General features: G+C 37.3%; 1 protein-coding gene across 1 annotated transcript in view; it reads right to left on the bottom strand.

Moving 5' to 3' along the window:
• Positions 1-219: 219 nt before the first annotated feature.
• LOC139724535 (isovaleryl-CoA dehydrogenase, mitochondrial-like) overlaps positions 220-22,389 on the bottom strand; it is a 37,772-nt gene continuing 15,602 nt past the window's right edge. Inside the window, exons 2-11 of the mRNA XM_071635668.1 lie at positions 15,332-15,421; positions 14,380-14,431; positions 12,843-13,012; positions 12,111-12,204; positions 10,551-10,684; positions 9,848-9,944; positions 7,364-7,457; positions 6,009-6,090; positions 4,837-5,014; positions 220-674 (exon numbers count right to left, since the gene is read on the bottom strand). Of these exons, the coding sequence (XP_071491769.1) occupies positions 529-674; positions 4,837-5,014; positions 6,009-6,090; positions 7,364-7,457; positions 9,848-9,944; positions 10,551-10,684; positions 12,111-12,204; positions 12,843-13,012; positions 14,380-14,431; positions 15,332-15,421 (1,137 nt within the window). The 3' untranslated portion in view covers positions 220-528. The remainder of the gene's footprint in view (positions 675-4,836; positions 5,015-6,008; positions 6,091-7,363; positions 7,458-9,847; positions 9,945-10,550; positions 10,685-12,110; positions 12,205-12,842; positions 13,013-14,379; positions 14,432-15,331; positions 15,422-22,389) is intronic.

The following is a 22,389-nucleotide window of genomic DNA, read 5'->3' as shown; positions in this document are numbered from 1 at the left end:
GTAATTTGACCAATATGTCAAGAAGTCAATTAAATGACTTCACTTCTCTCACCAATGCATAGAAAAATAACTTGCAGAGAAATATAAGGATTTAAAGTTTTGATTATTATGCTATAAGTTATGTACTTTGCACAGAATGCTGTCCTTGGTTCATTGAACAGAGAGTTGTACCACATTTGTAATTGTGAAGGCCATTTTTACCCTCCCCCCCCCCCCCATATGCAGGCAATACTCATGTATACCCTATTTCAGTGTACAGTGCTATATCCAGATGACCACTTGAAACATCTTAGAGTGTTGTATTATCATATTTGTTTTACTTTTACATTTTCACAACTGTCTAGATTTCAGCAAGATCAGTTTTAAAGGTACAGTACGCTTTTTGCAACACAGGCATCCAAAGACAAAATTGGGTGAAAGTCCCTTTCAGAAATCGGCCAACAAAATACCAAAATGCATGTCCTAGCTGTCATTGCCTGTAATTTCTTGTCTGAAACAAGTACACATATGATCTCTTTTGCAATCACATCAGGAAAGTGTGGTGCGGTACTCATCGTTGATGGCTCTGCCAATGATGAGCCTCCTGATCTCGCTGGTTCCTGCACCGATCTCGTTCAGCTTGGCATCGCGCAGGAATCGACCTACGGGGTAGTCATTGATGTATCCATTGCCCCCTTGATGAGAAATGACAGTCAAATAGACACAGTTAGAGTGAGTCCTATCTTGTTTCACAGCATAACTTTTCATCCTAAGAACTGATAGAGTTATCATATCAAAAAATATATAAAAAATCATGAAACTTCAAAACACAAATAAAAAGTTCACTTATTTTTACTATGATCTGTATGTAATTGAAAGTTCAAGTGCTGTCAAAGGAAACCCCATACCCAAAGAGCAATGTGGATTGAGTGAAAGCAGCAACATTAGTAGAACACATCAGTGAAAGTTTGAGGAAAATCAGACAATTGATGCAAAAGTTATGAATTTTCAAAGTTTTGATGTTGGAAGCACTGGATTTAAGGAGACTACTAGAGGTTATGACATATGTGTGGACAACAATATAAAGAAAATATAGAGGGAATTCCACAAAAACTCCTTTTTCATGAAAATTACACTTTCCATAAACTTGATACTGACACATGTTAAGGGTAGCAATTATATTAGTTAGTCAAGTGCTCTTTCATTATGCTAGAAAAGTGATTTTTTTTGTGTGTGGAATTCCCTTTATATTTTCTTCATATTTTTGTCCACATATGACATCATAACCTCTAGTTGTCTCCTCATCCAGTAATTTCGACACCAAAACTTTAAAAATTCATAACTTTTGCATCGATTGTCTGATTTTACTCAAACTTTCACTGATGTGTTCTACTAATGTTGCTGCTTTCACTCAATCCACATTTCTCTTTGGGTTTGGGTTTCCTTTAACTTAAAGCTTCTGGCATGGTTTTGGGACTTGGCAAATTCAGCATTGTCATATATCTATGCTGCGACATTACAAATTGTGGTATTGCTCTCCATTTCCCTATAAAACAGAAATTACACAAAATCACATCGTTTCAATTCTGTACAGATGACAAGTCCAAAATCTCAGACATGTCTGTGCTATATAGAATGTGTAGAAACATTGCATGTTTAAAAATCTTGAGCAGAGTACAATTTTTTTTTCCAGCAGTTCTGAAGTGAAGATATCATTTACATGCTGACATACCATATAAAAGACTGTCAGCCAAGGAATTGTAAGACCAGTCCAAAGAACTCACAAAATATCAAAGTTTATTTAGAGTAACATCACTTCTATCACTTAATCAAAATAAGAAGATTCACTTCAAGTAAACATATCATCATGAGCATAATGTATACATCTTTGGACAAACAACTGAGTTCACAGGCTAATATCACTGCTCTGGTCCCCCAGAAAAAAAAAAAAGCTACACTTGGCTCCAACAGTCAAATGTGACCCTAATTTCATGTACAGGGAAACCCCGTTATAACGAGCTCGGATATAGCGAGATATCCCTTATAACGAGGAGATTCTACTGGTCCCATTTTCATGTGCACATACTAAAATAGTAGAAACGTGCATACATTTATAATAAGGAACCGGTTATAACGAGGAAAAAATGGTGGTCCCACCAACCTCGTTATAACGAGGTTTCCCTGTACAAATTTTGAATCAATGCAAAATAATACCAGGTCCTACTTTTAATATGTCCTAGCATATAAGGATATGTTGACTCTTTCCTGACTGCGCACAGACACAACACAAAGACACACCCCTAATATCCACATCACACTGATCTTCAAGTATATGTAGTTCTATGAAAATCTAGTAGTTGGACGGGATGACATTTTATGAACATGGAAACAATAGAATTTTGAGATCAAATTTGGATGCCAAGCACAGACACAACAATTACCACATAAACAAAGGCATAAAAGAGCGATATATCAAGTCAATTTCACATGCATGGCTGCATACAGAGTAAATCAAACACTCGAAAGTATGCCACTCGAAGTACCTGCCACGCCTAGGGCTGATCGATTAAGGGGGGACAAAGCTCAATATTTACATTACGTCAACACAACGGGAAAGGTTAGCCTCTGATGAGTGTTTGTTTTAACCTTGCTCATTCTAAACAGTTGTGAGAGGGCGGTGATTTAAAACTGCTTTTCATATCTGTAACATGAATGTTTTTTTGGAATCACAGTTGACGCTAAGAGCTCACAAAAACTTATTTAAAGGCAAAATATACCATTTGCACATGAAACAAAAACCCAGCATTAGTGCTTTAAAATACAGCTGTAGTTCTAAAATGTGAGTTAGGGATAGAAACAACCACTGTAACAAATCTGAACCAGTATAATCGATGTTAAGTATTGCTAAATATACAAAATGTGAAAAATAGTTATTATTAAAAATTTTCAAGACTAAACCGTCTTAAGTTATTGTTTAATGAGAACTAGAACTGTCGCTATGGCAACTGGTATGCCTCCGCCATAATGTATGGATCTCCTAATAGGTCTATAGTACAATGTCTTGACAACGTGTGATGACAGTTTCACATAATTGGCTAAATGTTAAAATGACAGATTTGTCACAAATGTGTTCAATGTTCACTTTCCTTGAGCTAGGTTTAATTGGATGAATGGCTATTCTGTCTAAGAGTGCAGGTACTTTGGTATTTGAAGATTTGTACCTGACTTTTGACCCTCCCATAAGTTTAAGAAAGAAGTGAAATTTAGCTCTTTCACTTGACCTTTGAACTTTTGACAAGAAACTTCCATGAGAATCTCTTTTGGGGAATACATGCATACATGTACACTAATGTTTCAACAAAAATCCTTCAGGCATTGTATAGATAAGAGGGAAATGGTGACATTTTGATGAGTTGACCTTAACCTTTGACCCTAACCTTTGACCCATGACCCCTAGATGATCACTGCCAGTTCGTACATACATATGTACTAAGTTCCATGAAGATACCTTGAAAGATTTGTAAGATATGGAGAAAAAAAGTGAAATGTTAACATTTTCACTTAACCTTTGACCTTTGACATCTGACCTCATGACCCAAAATTCTTTCTGGTGAATCTTAATTTGGTAGTTCATGTATACACTAAGTTTCAAGAAAATACCTTTAGGCATTGCATAGATATAGAGGAAATAGATTTTGAGCATTTGACCTTGACCTTTTGACCTTTGACCTTGAGCATGTGCACCCAAAAGTTGATAGGCACAACTTCGCCCACTCATACATACACATGCCAAGGTTCATTAAGATACCTCAAAGCGTTTTTTTTTAGTTACGCTGTCCACAAAAATTGATTGCGGACGGAAGGGTGAATGGACGGACAGACGGACGGACAACCCGAAAACTAATGCCTCTGGCAACACTTCGTGAGCGGAGGCATAAAAATAGTATTATTTGGTTATATTCTAGGCTTTATCGCAAAATTTTTCTATGGTAGGATGTTTTGTGATACAACTGACCTACACATATGTATCAAAAGTAATATCTTGAACATTTTTAAATTACTGCTCCCAAAGGTAAACAGGACCCCTCCTCCTCCTCCTCCTCCTCCTCCTCCCCTCCTCCTCTTCCTCCTCCTCCTCCTCTTCCTTCTCCTCCTCCCCTCTTCCTCCTCCTCCTCCCCTCCTCCTCCTCCTCCTCTTCCTTCTTCTCCTCCCCTCCTCCTCTTCCTCCTCCTCCTCCTCCCCTCCTCCTCCTCCCCTCCTCCTCCTCTTCCTCCTCCTCCTCCTTCTTCTCCTCCTCCTTCTCCTCTTCCGCTCCTACTCTTCCTCCTCCTCCTCCTCTTCCTCCTCCTCCTCCTCTTCCTCCTCCTCCTCCTCCTCCTTCTCCTCCTCCTCTTCCTCCTCCTCAAAGCCTTCCTCCTCTTCCTCCAAGCCTTCCTCCTCTTCTTCTTTTTTACCATCATCATTACTACATGTATCTCTATAATCAGTTTATCATTAAAATGATTACAATTATCATTACTGCCATCATCAGCATCATCATAATCATCATCATCACTAGAATTGTCAATATTTTTGTTATTTGTCATGTGTCGTCGCATTAGCCATATAAAGTCCGAGGTGATAAATGGAAGAAAAATGCATGTAAAGCAGCCGTTGGCAATAGAACAGTCCTCTAACTTCCAAGTTTGTTTCTGTAATATTTTCCTTGCAATAAAGCAGGCCAATTATATGTGGATTTAAAACTTAACATCTGGAAAATTCATATCTGCCATAAGCAAAATAGAAAATTTATTTTCTCTGACATTATTTGGCTTTGATGGTGATGCATCATATTTTCTTTCTTATCATTGCCTCACCTAGACACTGAATGGCATCAAGGGCAACCTGGGTACCGTTCTCCGCTGCAAAGAGGGCAACAGCGGCACAGTCCTTGTTCGTGATGTGGCCTCTGTCAATAGCCCTGGCGACATTGTAGACATAGCTTCGGGTGGCATTGAGGCGGGTGAACATGTCGGCCATCTTTGCTTGCATCAGCTGTTGAGTTAGAGTTCAAAGAGGGCAAAGTCTGAAATAATAACCAGTGGTGAGAGCGCTTTTTGCCCCCATGTAATCACCATCAGAGTGTGCTGTAATGTCTGACAGTCATGAACTTGAAACTGCACATTTTGGATTTACAAGACTGTTGCAACATATATTGCATACCCACATTGCAGATCAATTTTTCTACAACTTAAAGGGATGGTGGAGTTTTGGTTGAGACAGGGTTTCAGGTTTCCATTTTTTTTTTTGGTGAAAAAATGAGAAAACTACTATGAAATATAAAAGTACACACTATTCTAAGAGAATTCAAAGTTTATTTGATGAAAATCGGTTTTGAAATGGCTGAGATATCCAAAAACAAAGAGGTTCTAATTCAAAGTGAGCCCTACCTTTTATTACGACCACCTTCCTTACTATGCATTTTGATAACTCAGCCATTTCAAAACCAATTTTCGTCAAATAAACTTTGAATTCCTCTTAGAGTTGTATGTTCTTTCAACTTTCATTAGCGGTTTCTCATTATTTCACCAAAAAAAAAGATGGAAACCTGAAGCCCCAATCTCACCCAAAACTACACCATCCCTTTAAATGCAAACACTCAATATAATGGTTACTGTCACCAAGAAATGTTGCTTTTCCTTGAACAATTATTAAAAATTACATGTCCTCACATTGACTATATCATGAAATCTGACCAATATCCTCCTCCTCTCTCTATCTCTCTTTCCCTTTCTACGGTTTCATCTTCCCTTCTTTCTCCACCTCCCCCCCCCCCCCCTTTCCCATTTGTCATACTTTGGAGAACAGAGGGGCAGAATTTGAGCATATGACCTTCAAATTAATTAACACTCATAGACTTCAAACATGTTTATGCCCTTCATATCAGACTTGGAGGACTGGTACCAATGACAAATATTACTGACAAGAGATTGAGTAAATGGGACTGAAAAGCAAAGATGAAGTAACAGACAAAGCTTGACAATCTTACCTGGAATTCTCCTATTGGTCTGCCAAATTGCTTCCTCTGGTGAAGATATGGAATGGCAACATCCATACATGACTGCATGATACTGGAGGACAGACAGTGAGAGAGGCAGAGAAAGAGGGCAAAAAAAACAACTATGACACAAAGTCTGGGAGAGGGCGCTGTTTGTAAAAATCTTGACAACCTGTATATCATCTGGTGAGACTAAAATGCAGATATGTTTAACAGAGCTTGTATATCATGATGAGAGCTTTTTAATTCTGCATTAGCTCTAGTCCAAACTCAGAAGAGAATCAAATCTATCCTTGTAAATTATGCTATTTGTCTGAGGGCTTGTTTAAAACATTACATAACTGTGTTCATACTTCATACTGTGCCGAGTGATAATAGTAGTAAAGATTCCTCTTTCATTACATTCCATTTTATTTCATTTTCGTCGAGAGTATACAATATAGCATTTGCATATAAACAAAGTAAAGTACAATGTGACTTTTGCATATACCAAATGAGATATTGAATACTTTCGTCGGAAATGAAATGAAATGAACTGAAAGATTCCTCTGCTTTTTATCTGTCTTTATTTTCATGGCCAACATGAAGTCATAATATTTCTTGAAGTCATAATATTTCTTATCATATTCCACATACTAAGAATGTTGCAATAGGATTGGTCCAGGGCTGATCACGTGACGAAGCGTAGTTTTGCCCATCACATCACCTGAGAACAAAAGTTCGTTACACTCTATGTTGATAGTCCCTTTTGTTTCGCTGATCTCCACACAGTCCACACAGTCCTAACGCAAGATGAGTAGGCGCAAAATAAAAGTGCGTTGCACTGTGGACTATCATGTGACCTAGGTCACTTGATTGTACACAGTGCAATGCACTTTCACTTCGGTGCCGCGCGGTGCGCGCAGCAACTTCATTGTTTTGTCATCTACGCGCACACGTAGCCTAAGCCCTAAGGATACCTAAAGACAGCTAAAACGGTTTCAGATGTGGAATAAAATGGGAATTTCTAGGACACTAGATGTGGAATATAAAGCAAATAATCAACTTTTAGTTTCAGGCAATGAGACAAACTATCACTTCCTCGGCGATCGGAATGTGTACGCTATCTTTCCTCAGCTGCGCTTCGGAAAGATAGCTACATCCAGATCGCCTCGGAAGTGATAGTTTGTCCCATCACCTTCACCAACGTTGATTATTTGCTTACTGTCTAGCTTCTGCAAGACATTTTTTGTATTGTATAAGACAATTGCTTGCCATTACTTCTCCCGACAATAGAGGGATCTAGAAAAGTGATGGTAAGCTAACTCTGGTTGGACTGTACTGGTGCACGGAATGTGCTGCCTCACCCAACAGGCGCCGCTGCTATGAGGAGTCGCTCTATGTTCAGTCCACTCATAAGAACTCTGGCTCCTCTGTTCAGTCCGCCAACGACATTCTCCACTAGACAGGACGTAGAGATGGACAAAGAAACCCGAAGAAGGGTTAGATCAGAACAGACCCGTCTGGCACATTTGTAAAAGAGGTAAACTCAAAACAAACAAAGTAGGAGGGTTAGATCAGAATAAACCTGTCTTGTGCATTGTAGATAGTTAAAGGACAAGTCCACCTTCATATACGTAAGGATTGAGAGAATGCAGCAATATTAGCAGAACACATCAGTGAAAGTTTGAGGAAAATTGGACAATCCGTTCAAAAGTTATGAATGTTTTAAGTATCTGTGCAGTCACTGCTGGAAGAGAAGACTACTACAGTGTATGATGTCACATGCGTACAACTACATAAGGAAAATAAAAAGAGAATTTCACAAAACTTTACTTTTTGAAAAAGTGCACATTTCTTCAACTTGGTACTGACGTATGTTAAGGGTAATATTATTCCCCCTACCTTCTGAAAGAGAGAAGTCGAGTGTTCTTTTGTTATGCGAGAAAAATGGAATTACGTTGAATTTTCTTTATTCTTTCTTTGTATCGTTGTACTCATGTGACATCACAAGCTATAGTAGTCTTTTCATCCAGCTGTGACTGAGCAGAAACTTCAAAAATTCATAACTTTTTAACAGATTGTCTGATTTTGCTCAAACTCTCACTGATGTGTTCTACAAATATTGCCGCATTCACTCAACCCACATGTCTATGAAGGTGAACTTGACCTTTGACCCTTTGTTTGCTGATTGGCGCTCAAGCTGGAGCTTTTTTCGCTGATAAACACTGATGCCTGAAAAATAATTGTCAATAATGAATAGAGATGACCTAATCCCCAATGTGACACCATGGCCTCGATGTTGATGTGATGCACATTTCCACACCAGAGTAGGCTTGCTTATCTGTGACTTGTATCATTTGGATGGGTTACTACATGCATGGAAAAAGCTTGGCAAACTATAAAGCTAAATGCCCGGGCACACAAAGGGCAAAGTATGAGAAATCTATATAAACAATTAAAGGTACTGTTTACCCTTGGGAGCACTAATTAAAAGATGTTCAAGTTATCACATGTGATGCATCTATGTGTAAGTCAGTTGTATCACAAAACATCCGACCATATAAAAACTTTGCAATAAAGCCTAAAATATAAGGAGATATCACCATTTTTTTTTTCACTAAACCATAACTGTACATGGTTTAATCTAGAGACAATTTTATCATACCTATTGTTAACATTTTGTATATCTATTAACACTTTACATTGATTACACTGATTAACTTTTTTTATACACTGATTGTTTCTATCCCTAACTCACATTTCAGAACTATTTTGATGCACTAAAGCTGAGTTTCTGTTTCATCTGCAAATGATAAAATATGCCTTCAATAGTGTGGATGCAAATGGCATGTCTATTTCTGCCCATGCATAACAAAAATGCACTTTATGTGTAAATATGGTAGAGAACTTCACAAGGGTGACTTCGAACTTTTAAATTAATCCTCCCCTCCCCCATGAATATAAAAGTTGTGAAGAACTCCTTTACATACATACACACACACACACACACGCCCCCTACAACAAAAGGATCCGAAAGTCGCGGGAGGACAATTTTCTGAAAATGACATGACATTATTCCCTTACTCTTCCACTTTAATTTCATAAATAAAACGACTCATAAAAGTACTCAGTTGCAGAGATATCGGTGATTTAATTAGCGCATATTGAGTGGTTAGGAGATCAGCGTTTCATGAAAATCGCCTTCAAAGTTTTCCTTCCGACGCTATCATGATCAAGGGGAAACAAGACAGTTTTCACCTCTTGACAATAGAAGGTATGCTCCTAGCAACCTCCGCGATGTTCATTGAAGTTCAGCGCCAGCAGTCTACGCAAGACCAATCAGTAACCAGGATGCCACACACTGACCAATACGATCACTCCCTCTTTGATGGGGGTGTAGTCTAGCTGCGGCGCTAAATCCAAATCTTCAGACAAGTTTCTGTTCCATTGTGAAGTTGGAAAATCATGGCCCAGAAAAACGCTAAATTCTTGCCTTTCCTTTGATCATTTAGCTTCAAAATTTCGGTAGATGATAGGTGATGCATTAGAACAGAAATCTGATTGATTTGACCGATTTTGATGATCTGACTTCAAACTATATTTTCTTGGCTCAGCCATCAGCTACTTTAGGATCCTTTTGTTGTGTCACATACACTCTCAAAATAAATTTGGTTTACAAAGCTGCTCACATTCATCAGCAGTTTGACTCACCTCTGAAAATTTCAATGGAACAAACAATGTAGACAGCTAGAAGAAAACATGCCTTCTGCTTATTATCATCTTACAAAACCAGATTTACAACACACACAAAAAACAAAAACAAAAAACAAACAAATCCTAGGACTCACCCGGTACTTTGCAGTCCTCAAAGACAAGCTCACAGGTGCTGGAACCCCGCATGCCCAGTTTGTCTACCTTCTGAGCTGACTTGAACCCTTCCATTCCCTGTATGATGACATCATCAAGAAATATACAGGTGACTCCCATTTTAACGAGTCCTCTGGACCAACAATTTTCTTGAGTTACATCAAAACTTCAATACAGCCAAACAAAAAAGTATATAAAGATAATCATATAGAAAATGATTTTGGGGACCTGAATTTCTACTTGGTAATGATTGAATTTTGCTATAACTATCTTTGTTAAAACAGGAGTGCACTGTAGACTAAAAACATTCTCTTTTACCCTGCAAATAAGACCAGTACCAAGAGAGACAGCTCACTACACAATGTATAAGACAAAATTCTTCTGCACAAACCAGTCAGATAGACAATATAAAGGCAAAACAACAACAACAACAACAACAAAGGACAAGAGAAGAAGCCTGTACACATAATTTTTCTTTATTTAATGTGAAATACAGGGCGTGTTATAAAAAATATACAACTTTACCACATCACCACCAGTTCGACAGAATGCTAACAGAACACAGTGACGTACATCTGATTATTTGATGCCCGTGTAAGCCTCTCTGCTGACTTGATGCATGAACTTTTTTTTTCAAATAAATGAATAACAAGATTCTTAACCTTAACAGCTCCCTCACTGTACCCTTTCAATGATGAATGTGGTGACCCCATCCTTGGCCTCGACCCCAAGGTCTGTCTTGGCGTAGACCAGAAGGACATCGGCCTCACAGCCATTGGTAATCCAGAACTTGCTGCCGTTGAGGACGTAATAATCACCTGACAATATTACACAAGAGAGTGAGCATAATTCAAAATGACAAACTAAAATAAAACAAAACAATGTGACATTACAGGATTATCAATAAGACACTGGATGACCAGTTCGGGGTTCGCAAAACTTAAAGGAGACCTCCGGATGATTTTCAGACTTTTACATTTGAACAACTATAAATTAGTTATACTGAGTACAGAGTTTCAGAATTTCAGTATTTGGGATGAGGAATAAGAATGTTTTGAAAAAAGTTATAACAAACTGCACTGAACAAGGATGATGACATGGTAGCCTCAACATAAGAATGCATTAGTTGAGGCTCAAGGAAGCAGAACAAAAGAAGAAGGCATGAATAGATTCTACACAGGTGAACTTGTTAAGCAAGTGGTATTGTATTATGGAATTACACTGCTACATTTCTGAAATATGTGAGGCTCCTATGTCATCAGCATTGTTCAGTGTAATTTGTTTAAGAGTTTTCAGAGTATTGGTTTCTCTACTCACAGACCACAATAAATTCCACAACATGGGGCTGTCGATTTATGTACTACATGATGAGAAATTTTGAAATCATCTGGAATGCTCCTTTAACCAAACTTGTGCCCCAGCTTTAGATATCTACTTCATGTTGCTATTCTTCTTCTTCCGTCCACTGGATTCCATACCTTGTTCTCATGGTTACAGAATGCCAAAGAGCCATGTACGTGATTGAGGCAGTTGAACCTCTATAGCCAGGTGAATTTTGGTTTCCCAGTATTTTTCTTTGCGTAATTTGGGAGGTCTGACTGCAAACTTCTCACGAAGTTACCAGCAACACTTTCTGCAAAACATCCTGCATGCACTTGGGAAGTTTCTTGCTTTTTTAACATTTTGTGAGGGTTGAGTTTAATCAGATGTGGGCTTATAATACTGGGAGTATATACTGTTTCAGCTTCCCCAAAATCTCCAAGACAGAGTATCCACCTGACAACAGACCAAATTTGTATAAAGAATTGTTGAGCTGGTGTCCATGCATAAACTAGCATGATAGATAGTAGGATATATTCTATTGAGAAATATTTGGTACAATGGTTCAATTGCAGTAACCACCTGGCAGACTAATAGCACATATGATTTTACCGTATTCACAATAACTGCACAACAAAACAAAACAAAAAAAAAATTACCAGTAAATGATTACATTATAATCTGCATGTGCCAGACCACCATAGACTATCACATGCAAAACATGATTTTCTCTATTTGTCCCATTCAATAATTCAACACATGGAAATTGAATACTGCTAATTGCAATTATATATCTGTTTGTGATAGAAGTCTAATTTCTGACAGCTCTTTATGAACACGTGATCCTACATCTAATGAAAAAATAGAGAACAAGTGACTCAAGAAAGGTTGGGCAAAAAAATCACTAAAATGAGATTGCACTACCTTGTCTGTCTGCTCGTAACTTCATGGAGAGAACATCTGACCCACTGCCTGCTTCACTCATAGCCAGAGCTCCAATCTGGTCTCCACGGATTAACTGCAAGAAAAATACTTATGAATGCTTTCTTTTCAATTCCATGTATTCAATGAAGTTAGCTGATTGGAGGGGGGCAGCAAAGTGGAGAAAAATGACTATATGTCTTCCTGAGAGTGCAGATGATTTGCATACATATGAGAAAAAAAATCTAATTCAGATTTTGACAAAATTATATACTTCAAAAGGGCAGTGAGAAGCATTTGGCGCATCATCAAAATCTCTTACATAGCGACCTGCATCTATCAATGACTTTCATATGAATGGTAATAGAGATGATGCCATTTTACCATGTGTAGCCTCTTTCATGTAAACAATTCTCATCTACAGGGTCATGGAAATATAATTACCATGAACACATAACAGTGAAAAGTGGAAGAAGTAAGAAAAACAAATTGTGGAATTCTCTTCTTTATATCTCTGTCTTTCGGTGGTGCTGAAACTTTAAAAATTGATAACTTTTGAACAGACAATCTGATTCCCCTCAAACTTCACTGATGTATTCGACAAATATTTCTTCTTTCACCCAATTCACATATTTATTGGGGTTTCACTCTCCTTTAAAATGACAACATGAAATGCAGTATGTAAATAGCTATCAACAGGTTCAAAGGTCACTGACAAAGAGGAGCTCCGCTCACCCCTGGCAGGTACTTCTCTTTCTGCTCTTGGGTGGCATTCCTCACAAGCTGGTTGATGCAGAGATTGGAGTGCGCCCCCATGGACAGGCCAACGGACGGCGAAGCTCTAGAAATCTCCTCCAAGATTAGAACCTGGTCCATGTATGACCCATTCACCCCACCAAATTCCTCTGCAAAGAAGTGAAAACAGACAAACAAAATTAGACCTATCACTATAAAATGTGATTAATGTGCAGCACCCATCTAAAACTGAGGGAGTTACTGTAAACGTCAATATTTTCGCGTGATTAATTTTTCGCGCTGAGCGGCTCGAAAACGTATTCGCGGGTTCTTAAATTCGCGCTCCGCAGCAGGTTACTTTACTGTAGTACACATTCACTGCTTTCATCCAAAGCCTCTGCTACATAGCTTGCTATGCCAGCGTACGACAAGCGACGTAGCGAGCGGCTCGACTGCGAGTACAAGCACTCAAATACGTAGTACAGCTGTGACTCTAGTACCGTAGTCACGGGGGACTGTAGCATCGATGCGTGCGGTGCACACATGCATGCTACAGTACACAGCAATCTAGGGTATCGTCTCTTCGCACAGTACTAGTAGCGTAAACATGCCTGTACATTGTACTACGTCGCAGTATCATCGATGAAGCGCACACAATTCATCCCGTTCAAAATGTGCGTAGAAAATTGTGAAGATATAATCGCGCGTTTTTGAATTCGCGCTAGCCGAGCGTAGCGCGAAATCCGCGAAAATTAATGTACCGCGAAAATTTCCACGTTTACAGTAGCTCAATCCACAATATTTTTGTATGCTTTCTGTTGAAGTAAAATTGATAATGCCTATTACTGTCTTATATATTGAAAATTAATTGAATGAAAGGCCATTAACTAAAGTATTCTGTGCAAACTTGTGGAAACTAGTAAAGGCAAATAACATCATAATCTCCTAAAATTTGCATAAATTAGTGATTGAGACCAGCATAACTGTTTTGAATTGACATGTGAAAATCTGAAAGTCCATACAGGTCTTTCTAATTTTATGTGTGATTGTTGTAAAACACTTTTTTTTAACTCGTTCTGTTTGAATATTGAATATTTGAATATACATAGTCTTTCAACATCTAGCATCCTCTAAAAATACCCTCTTTCAAGGAATGCTCAACTCTCTTTGTGTAAGACACTGTTTGAATGTCAATACAATGGAACAAGTACACTGTACTTTCAAGAAGAAGACGACGACGACGACGACGACGACAACGACGACGACGACGACAACAACAACAACAACAACAACAACAAAGTGAAAATGCATCATCTAGGCCTACTTGACATGATGATGATAGCTTCTTGTATACAATGTAATACCGGTATCTGCCTTTGAAAGGCGCTTCTTGCGCTTGATCTAGAATGTATCAACTTCAGCTGTTCAGTCAATATATGACATTGGTATATTTTTAATTTCCATTTTCCGGAGTAACAGATTAGGTACTTTTGTTGGGAAGGCGTAGCCCGAAGAAGAGATGCTGGAAGCCACATACCTGGAGCAGTGATGCCATGGAAACCCATCTCCCCTGCCTTCTTCCAGAATTCCTGCAATTTTGAAAACCAAGCACGGGGAAGATTGCAACACAGAACATGCAGGAGGAGCACAAAATGTACATATGGGCATGGTGTACTGTGTGTGTGTGTTTGTGTGAGTGTGTGTGCATGCACGCAAGAAGGGAAACGACAAAATCAGCATGGTCAAAATCTTCATCTTACATTCCACTCAGAGGTATGTAACTGCAAAATGATAACTTGTCCTGTCTTTTTACAAGATCATTTTCAATAAGATGTGGGCCTAATCCTCCATACATCCCCATATAAGCCACTATTGGTGTCTGTATTAAATGTTTGTACAAAGCAGGATGGGACTTGACAATTGGTATCCTATGGTACAGTGTATGTCACTTTTTAAGCAGGTGCATTGGGTTTTGGAATATCTAGTAGAGGCATATCACAGCTATTTTTTTAATCTAGTAGATGATATTGCATTTTGTTTCAACATTGTTAAGAGCCTGTGACCAGTCTGTTACACTTTGCACATTTTTATTTAAACTAACAACAGTTGATTCACTTGTCATATGCGCAATATCATATCTACAATATTACATGCTACGTACATCTTCATTTACTGGATCCTACTGTATTTGTACTTGGATCCTCTGCAAGAATGAACACACAAATAAAACATTAACATAATTGCTTCAATTTGACATTTCTGAGTTGTGCTACTGAACCATATCATAAAAATGTCTGTTCATTCTATTCATGAAATATTTTGAATGCTTGCTTGTATGTTCGTTTTGTAACTTATTTCTTTCACAAAAATGGAAATGGAAGTTAAAACTACAAACCCAAACAATAATCAGGTCACACTTAGAATTTAAGCTTGCATGTACACTGGACAAAGATTACATTACAATAATGAGCCAAGACCTTCCTTCTTACCCTCATGTCTGGAAACATATCAGTCTTGTCGAGCTCGGCTGCAATGGGGTAGACATTTTCCTGGGCAAACTTGAAGACAGTCTCTCGCAGCTACAAGAACAAAGAGAAATGAGAGAAAGAATTTTGTTGACTGCATGTAAGTATGAATATTACTTTATTTGGAAAGCATACAACCTTTCAACAAGTTTGCACACCCATTTTTTTTTTTCATTGGTAACTGTTGATAATTTAAATTTGTTCATTTGACACTGTTTTTAATTCCCGGAGATATATTACGAGAGTATATGAGAGTATGTTAGGCATATTTTATGATATCACACCACATCAGATTATCTTATGATACAGAATCTATAATTTTGTTGTACTCTCATCAATATTTGTAAACATTCACTACATTGTACATTTGACTGTTTGTAAACATTATGTGACTGAAATGCAGTTTAAGTGTGACGAATGTACAGTTATAATCAGTAATGCCGTGTGGTGGGAGAATGAGAATTTGTAGTGTCTGTACGTGTTTACGTGTGTGAGAGTCACTTATTGGACGCAATGAAGAGATGATTGTGTGTATGTGTATGTGAGTGTAACTGTGTTTGCGCGTGCGTGTGTGTTTGTGAGAGAGAGGGAGGGGAAAGATGTGAATACAATGTAAGAAAAGGAAGTAACCGCATGGGTCCCTTTTATTCAGTTTATGTCTATTCATCACGTACAGTGTGTTGAATGTAGTGAATGTAATGAATAATGTTGTAAATGATGTCAATTGTTATTTTTTAAATAGTGATGAATGATTTGAAAATTGTAAATACTTTCTTTTTTATCAACTATGTAATGTATGAACAAATGTTGCAATTCAGCCTTTTGGCTGCAAGAACATTTCATTTAATAAACCATACCATACCATACAACCATACCATGTCCAGTGACAAAGAGACCAAGAAGCAAAAGCCCCAGCAAAGCATCAATATCATGTGCACCACACATTTTGCGAATCAGGTTCATGAGGCAAGTGGCTGAACTATCAAGCAAGAATCACACCGAAGGAATGAGATAGAAGTATCACTACTATTTAAGAGAAAATTGGATATTTCCCACCTTACATGCAATAGATAATATATTTGTGTTTAATACAGGAGGTAGTATTTTGTAAAATCAATTTCAAGAATATTGGTTGACTTGCATAATTTGCAATGAATAGACAAACACACAGCAAAATATTCTGCTTACACAGAATCAAGAGAGATCTGTACTTGGAAGAATTTAATAAACACAATAGCCATCATGAAATCCTGAATGGCAGCTCTGATCCATACATAAAGCTACATTACTTGCTTTGTTCCATCCTTACCCAGACGCTGGTTATTTTACAGTAAGCTAGGGACATTTACATTGTTACCTTTATGCTAGTAATTTTTAATCAATGTCTGACTTGTGACTGCGAAACAAATGAACAAATATCGGAAACGGTAGAGAAACATTACTTTGCTTTGATGTTTACTGACACTGTAGAACAGTAAAATAAGTCACTATAAAATGCAATGCAAAAGGATAAATCATGCACAAAAACTACATGTAGTACCTCTTATTTACTTGAGAGTAGGAATTAAGTATGTTGACCTCTCAACAGACTACAAGAATGGCTTGTACATTAAATTTTTCTAAGCAACAGGTAAAGAGCACTTCATGGCTTTAATACACTGCAGCTATTATTACCACGTCAATATTTAATCTATGACAAGAAGACAGATAATAATGTCTGGAGATAAGGACCATACACGTAGGTCGTATGCTTCTCAGAAAAACAAAAACAAAAAACAGCTAGAGTAATGCTGCTGCTACATGCTACCATGTTCAATGGCATACAATGTACCCCCACCTCCTCAAAAGATCACACTATTTCACTGTATTCCAACAAAGTATGGCCCTGTAATTACATAATGCAGACAGATTGACAAGCTTATTGATCATGATACACACCGATTGACTACTGACCTGTTCACATTGACTTCTATGAAAATTTCTCTTCATTTATTTCCAGCCTTCGTCCTAACATAGAGCTCTTTCCATTTGCACTTTTCCTAGCTAATGTTATACAAGAAAATGAAATTTCAGCCCCTGACATTCTACTAATATCATCATGTATTCATCTCTCCTCCCTGTACAAAATATCACCATTTAACATTCCTTTTTATAAAATGGGCTTTAGAATCTCTGCAATCTGATTGGTCAATTGTCATGCATTGATTTTTACTGATCCACACTGAGCCATGCTTCTGGTAAAATACAAACGCATGGCTCAAGCCTTGCACAGTGTTGTACATGTATCGGACGTATGATGGGGCAAAGAGTTGAATTTCAAGGAGTTGAATTTCATGAATTTTGTTGACTGCATGTCCAGTGACAAAGAGACCAAGAAGCAAAAGCCCCAGCAAAGCAATGTCATGTGCACCACACATTTTGCGAGGGTGATATTTTGCGGATCAGGTTCATGAGGCAAGTGGCTGAACTAACAAGCAAGAATCACACCGAAGGAATGAGATAGAAGTATCACTACTATTTAAGAGAAAATTTGATATTTCCCACCTTACATGCAATAGATGATATATTTGTGTTTAATACAGGAGGTAGTATTTTGTAAAATCAATTTCAAGAATATTGGTTGACTTGCATAATTTGCAATAAATAAACAAACACACAGCAAAATATTCTGCTTATACACAGAGTCAAGAGAGATCTGTACTTGGAAGAATTTAATAAACACAATAGCCATCATGAAATCCTGAATGGCAGCTCTGATCCATACATAAGGCTACATTACTTGCTTTGTTCCATCCTTACCCAGACGCTGGTTATTTTACAGTAAGCTAGGGACATTTACATTGTTACCTTTATGCTAGTAATTTTTAATCAATGTCTGACTTGTGACTGCGAAACAAATGAAGAACAAATTTCAGGAACGGTAGAGAAACATTGCTTTGCTTTGATGTTTACTGACACTGTAGAACAGTAAAACAAGTCACTATAAAATGCAATGCAAAAGGATAAATCATGCACAAAAACTACATGTACCTCTTATTTACTTAAGAGTAGGAAGTAAGTATGTTGACCTCTCAACAGACTACAAGAATGGCTTGTACAATTTGTACATTACAGTTTTCTAAGCAACAGGTAAAGAGCACTTCATGGCTTACACTGCAGCTATTATTACCACGTCAATATTTAATCTATGACAAGAAGACAGATAATAATGTCTGTTCTTATATATGCACTTAAGCAAAAAGAAAACATACACAACACCTTCTACAATAAACTAAGACATTAATATCAACTAAGAAGTGAAAGAGAACTGCTGACGCAACGCAATTATGTATAAATCATGCACAAAAACTACACGTACGTACCTCTTATTTACTTGAGAGCGTAGGAATTAAGAGTGTTGACCTGTCAACAGACTACAAGAATGGCTTGTACATTACACTTTTCTAAGCAACAGGTAAAGAGCACTTCATGGCTTACACTGCAGCTATTATTACCACGTCAATATTTAATCTATGACAAGAAGACAGATAATAATGTCTGGAGATAAGGACCATACATGTAGGTCGTATGCTTCTTAGAAAAACAAAAACAAAAAACAGCTAGAGTAATGCTGCTGCTACATATTACCATGTTAGTCCAATGGAATACAATGTACCCCCACCTCCTAAAAAGATCACACTATTTCACTGTATTCCAACAAAGTATGGCCCTGTAATTACATAATGCAGACAGATTGACAAGCTTATTGATCATGATACACACCGATTGACTACTGACCTGTTCACATTGATTTCTATGGAAATTTCTCTTCATTTATTTCCAGCCTTCGTCCTCACACAGAGCTCTTTCCATTTGCACTTTGTAGCTAATGTCACAAGAAAATGAAATTTCAGCCCCTGACATTCTACTAATATCATCATGTATTCATCTCTCCTCCCTGTACAATTATATCACCATTGAACATTCCTTTTTATAAAATGGGCTTTAGAATCTCTGCAATCTGATTGGTCTATTGTCATGCATTGATTTTTACTGATCCACACTGAGCCATGCTTCTGGTAAAATACGAACTCATGGCTCAAGCCTTTGGACAGTGTTGTACACGTATCGGACGCATGATGGGGCAAAGAGTTGAATTTCAAAGAGTTGAATTTCATGAATTTTGTTGACTGTATGTCCAGTGACAAAGAGACCAAGAAGCAAAAGCCCCAGCAAAGCATCAATATCATGTGCACCACACATTTTGTGAGTGTGATATTTTGCGGATCAGGTTCATGAGGCAAGTGGCTGAACTATCAAGCAAGAATCATACCAAAGGAATGAGATAGAAGTATCACTACTATTTAAGAGAAAATTGGATATTTCCCACCTTACATGCAATAGATAATATATTTGTGTTTAATACAGGAGGTAGTATTTTGTAAAATCAATTTCAAGAATGTTGGTTGACTTGCAAAATTTGCAATGAATAGACAAACACACAGCAAAATGTTCTGCTTACACAGAGTCAAGAGAGATCTGTACTTGGAAGAATTTAATAAACACAATAGCCATCATGAAATCCTGAATGGCAGCTCTGATCCATACATAAAGCTACATTACTTGCTTTGTTCCATCCTTACCCAGACGCTGGTTATTTTACAGTAAGGGATATTTACATTGTTACCTTTATGCTAGTGATCTTTAATCAATGTCTGACTTGTGACTGCGAAACAAATGAACAAATTTCAGAAATGGTAGAGAAACATTACTTTGCTTTGATGTTTACTGACACTGTACAACAGTAAAACAAGTCACTACAAAACTTGTGTGACTTCGTGCAACTTGTGCAGCATTTTGAATTGTGACAAAATGAAGTTCATTTTTGTCTGCATACAGTTTTCATGTTGTTGTTTTTGGTGGTATATAAAAGTTAAATGATCTGTTCTTATATATATGCACTTATAAATGCAAAAAGAAAACATACACAACACCTTCTACAATAAACTAAGACAACTTAATATCAACTAAAAAGTGTAAGAGAACAGTTAACACAATCCAAATGGATAAATAATGCACAAAAACTACATGTACCTCTTATTTACTTGAGAGAGTAGGAATTAAGAGTGTTGACCTGTCAACAGACTACAAGAATAGCTTGTACATTACACTTTTCTAAGCAACAGGTAAAGAGCACTTCATGGCTTACACTGCAGCTATTATTACCACATCAATATTTAATCTATGACAAGAAGACAGATAATAATGTCTGGAGATAAGGACCATACACGTAGGTCGTATGCTTCTTAGAAAAACAAAAACAAAAAACAGCTAGAGTAATGCTGCTGCTACATGTTACCATGTTCAATGGTATACAATGTACCCCACCTCCTCAAAAGATCACACTACAGTCAAACTCAGATACCTCGAATTCGTCGGGACTGAAGAAAATGGTACGAGGTACGCGAATTTCGAGGTACGCGTACGTCGAATTTTCTTCGACTTATCCGAAGTTTATTGTTGTTCAACATAGTATCTGTTGTAGTGCCTACTGATTGTTTGCATGCTTGTCAATTGGAATTGAATCGACTTTTACATGAATGAATTGAATGAAAATCGGAATTAAAATTAAAATTTCAGAAATAAAGATTTTGGTGGCCCGATCGCGCCACCGAAAAAATTCGGATGTTTGCCTTTACTAACTTTTGAAAATGAATAGCGGTAACAATCGGCTACGTAAGATGCTAAAATAAATGTCAGATGTTTGCTTTTAATTTTGGAAATGAATAACGGTAATATTCGACTCTGTATGATACTAAAATAAATGTCGGATGTTTGCTAATACTTTTGGAAATGAATAATGATAAGACTCAGCTCTGATGGTGCTAAAACTAATGTCAGATATTTGATTTTGCGTTCGAAAATGAACAAGGATAACATTCGGCTCCGGAAGACGCTGGAATAAATGTCTAATATTTACTTTGACGTTCGGAAACTAACATTCAACTCCGCACGATGGTTTGATAAATGTCGGGTGTTTCCTTATACTTTCGAAAGGAAATAGCAATAACATTCGGCTCCGGAAGATGCTAAAATAACTTCCTGATGTTTGCTTTTAAATTTCGAAATGAATAAAAGTAACATTCAACTGCGTTCAATGGTAAAATTAATGTTTGATGTTTGCTTTGACGTTCGTAAATGAGTAACAATAACATTCAACTTCTAACGATGATAAAATAAATGCTGGATATTTGTTTTTACACTTGAAAGTAAATTGCAATAACATTCAGCTCCGGAAGATGCTAAAATCAATGTCGAATGTTTGCTTTGATGTTCTGAAATGAATAACAATACAGTGTAATATCAAACTCCGTACGATGATAAAATAAATGCCGTATGTTTGCTTTTACGTTAGGAAGTAAATGGTAATAACATTCAGCTCCGGAAGTTATTAAAATATATGTCGAATGATTGCTTTTACGTTTGGCATGTTTGGAAGTGAATGGCGGTAACATTCTGCCCCATACGATGTTAAAAAAATATTGGATATTTGCTATTACATTTCGAAATGAATAACGGTAATTCAGCTATGTTTGATGGTAAAATAAATGTCCGATGTTTGCCTTGACGTTCGAAAATGAAATACAGTAACATTCGGCTCCGTACAATGATAAAATAATTGTCAGATGATTCATTTCACTTTCGCAAGTGGACAGCAGTACCTTCATCTCCGGATACGATAATGAAATAAATGTCGGATGTTTGAAATGAATAACCGTAACATTCTGCTCCGGACGATGCAAAAATAAATAACAGATTGTTGCTTTTACATTTGGAAATGATTAACGGTAATAATCCACTCAGTTAGATGCTAAAACAAATAGCGGATGTTTGCTTTCACGTTTTGGAAATGGATAAGGATATAAAAAAGAATTCAGCTCCGCCAAGATGCTAAAATGAATGTTGGTTGTTTGCTTTTACATTTAGAAATGATTAACGGTTACATTCGGCCCCGTAAGGTGCTAACAGTGCTAACATATATG

The sequence above is a fragment of the Diadema antillarum genome, unplaced genomic scaffold, assembly GCF_040938485.1.
Source record: "Diadema antillarum isolate AM-2024a unplaced genomic scaffold, OU_Dant_1.0 scf00000220, whole genome shotgun sequence".
NCBI classification, from domain to species: Eukaryota; Metazoa; Echinodermata; class Echinoidea; order Diadematoida; family Diadematidae; genus Diadema; species Diadema antillarum.
This window is presented reverse-complemented; position numbering and strand designations above follow the sequence as displayed.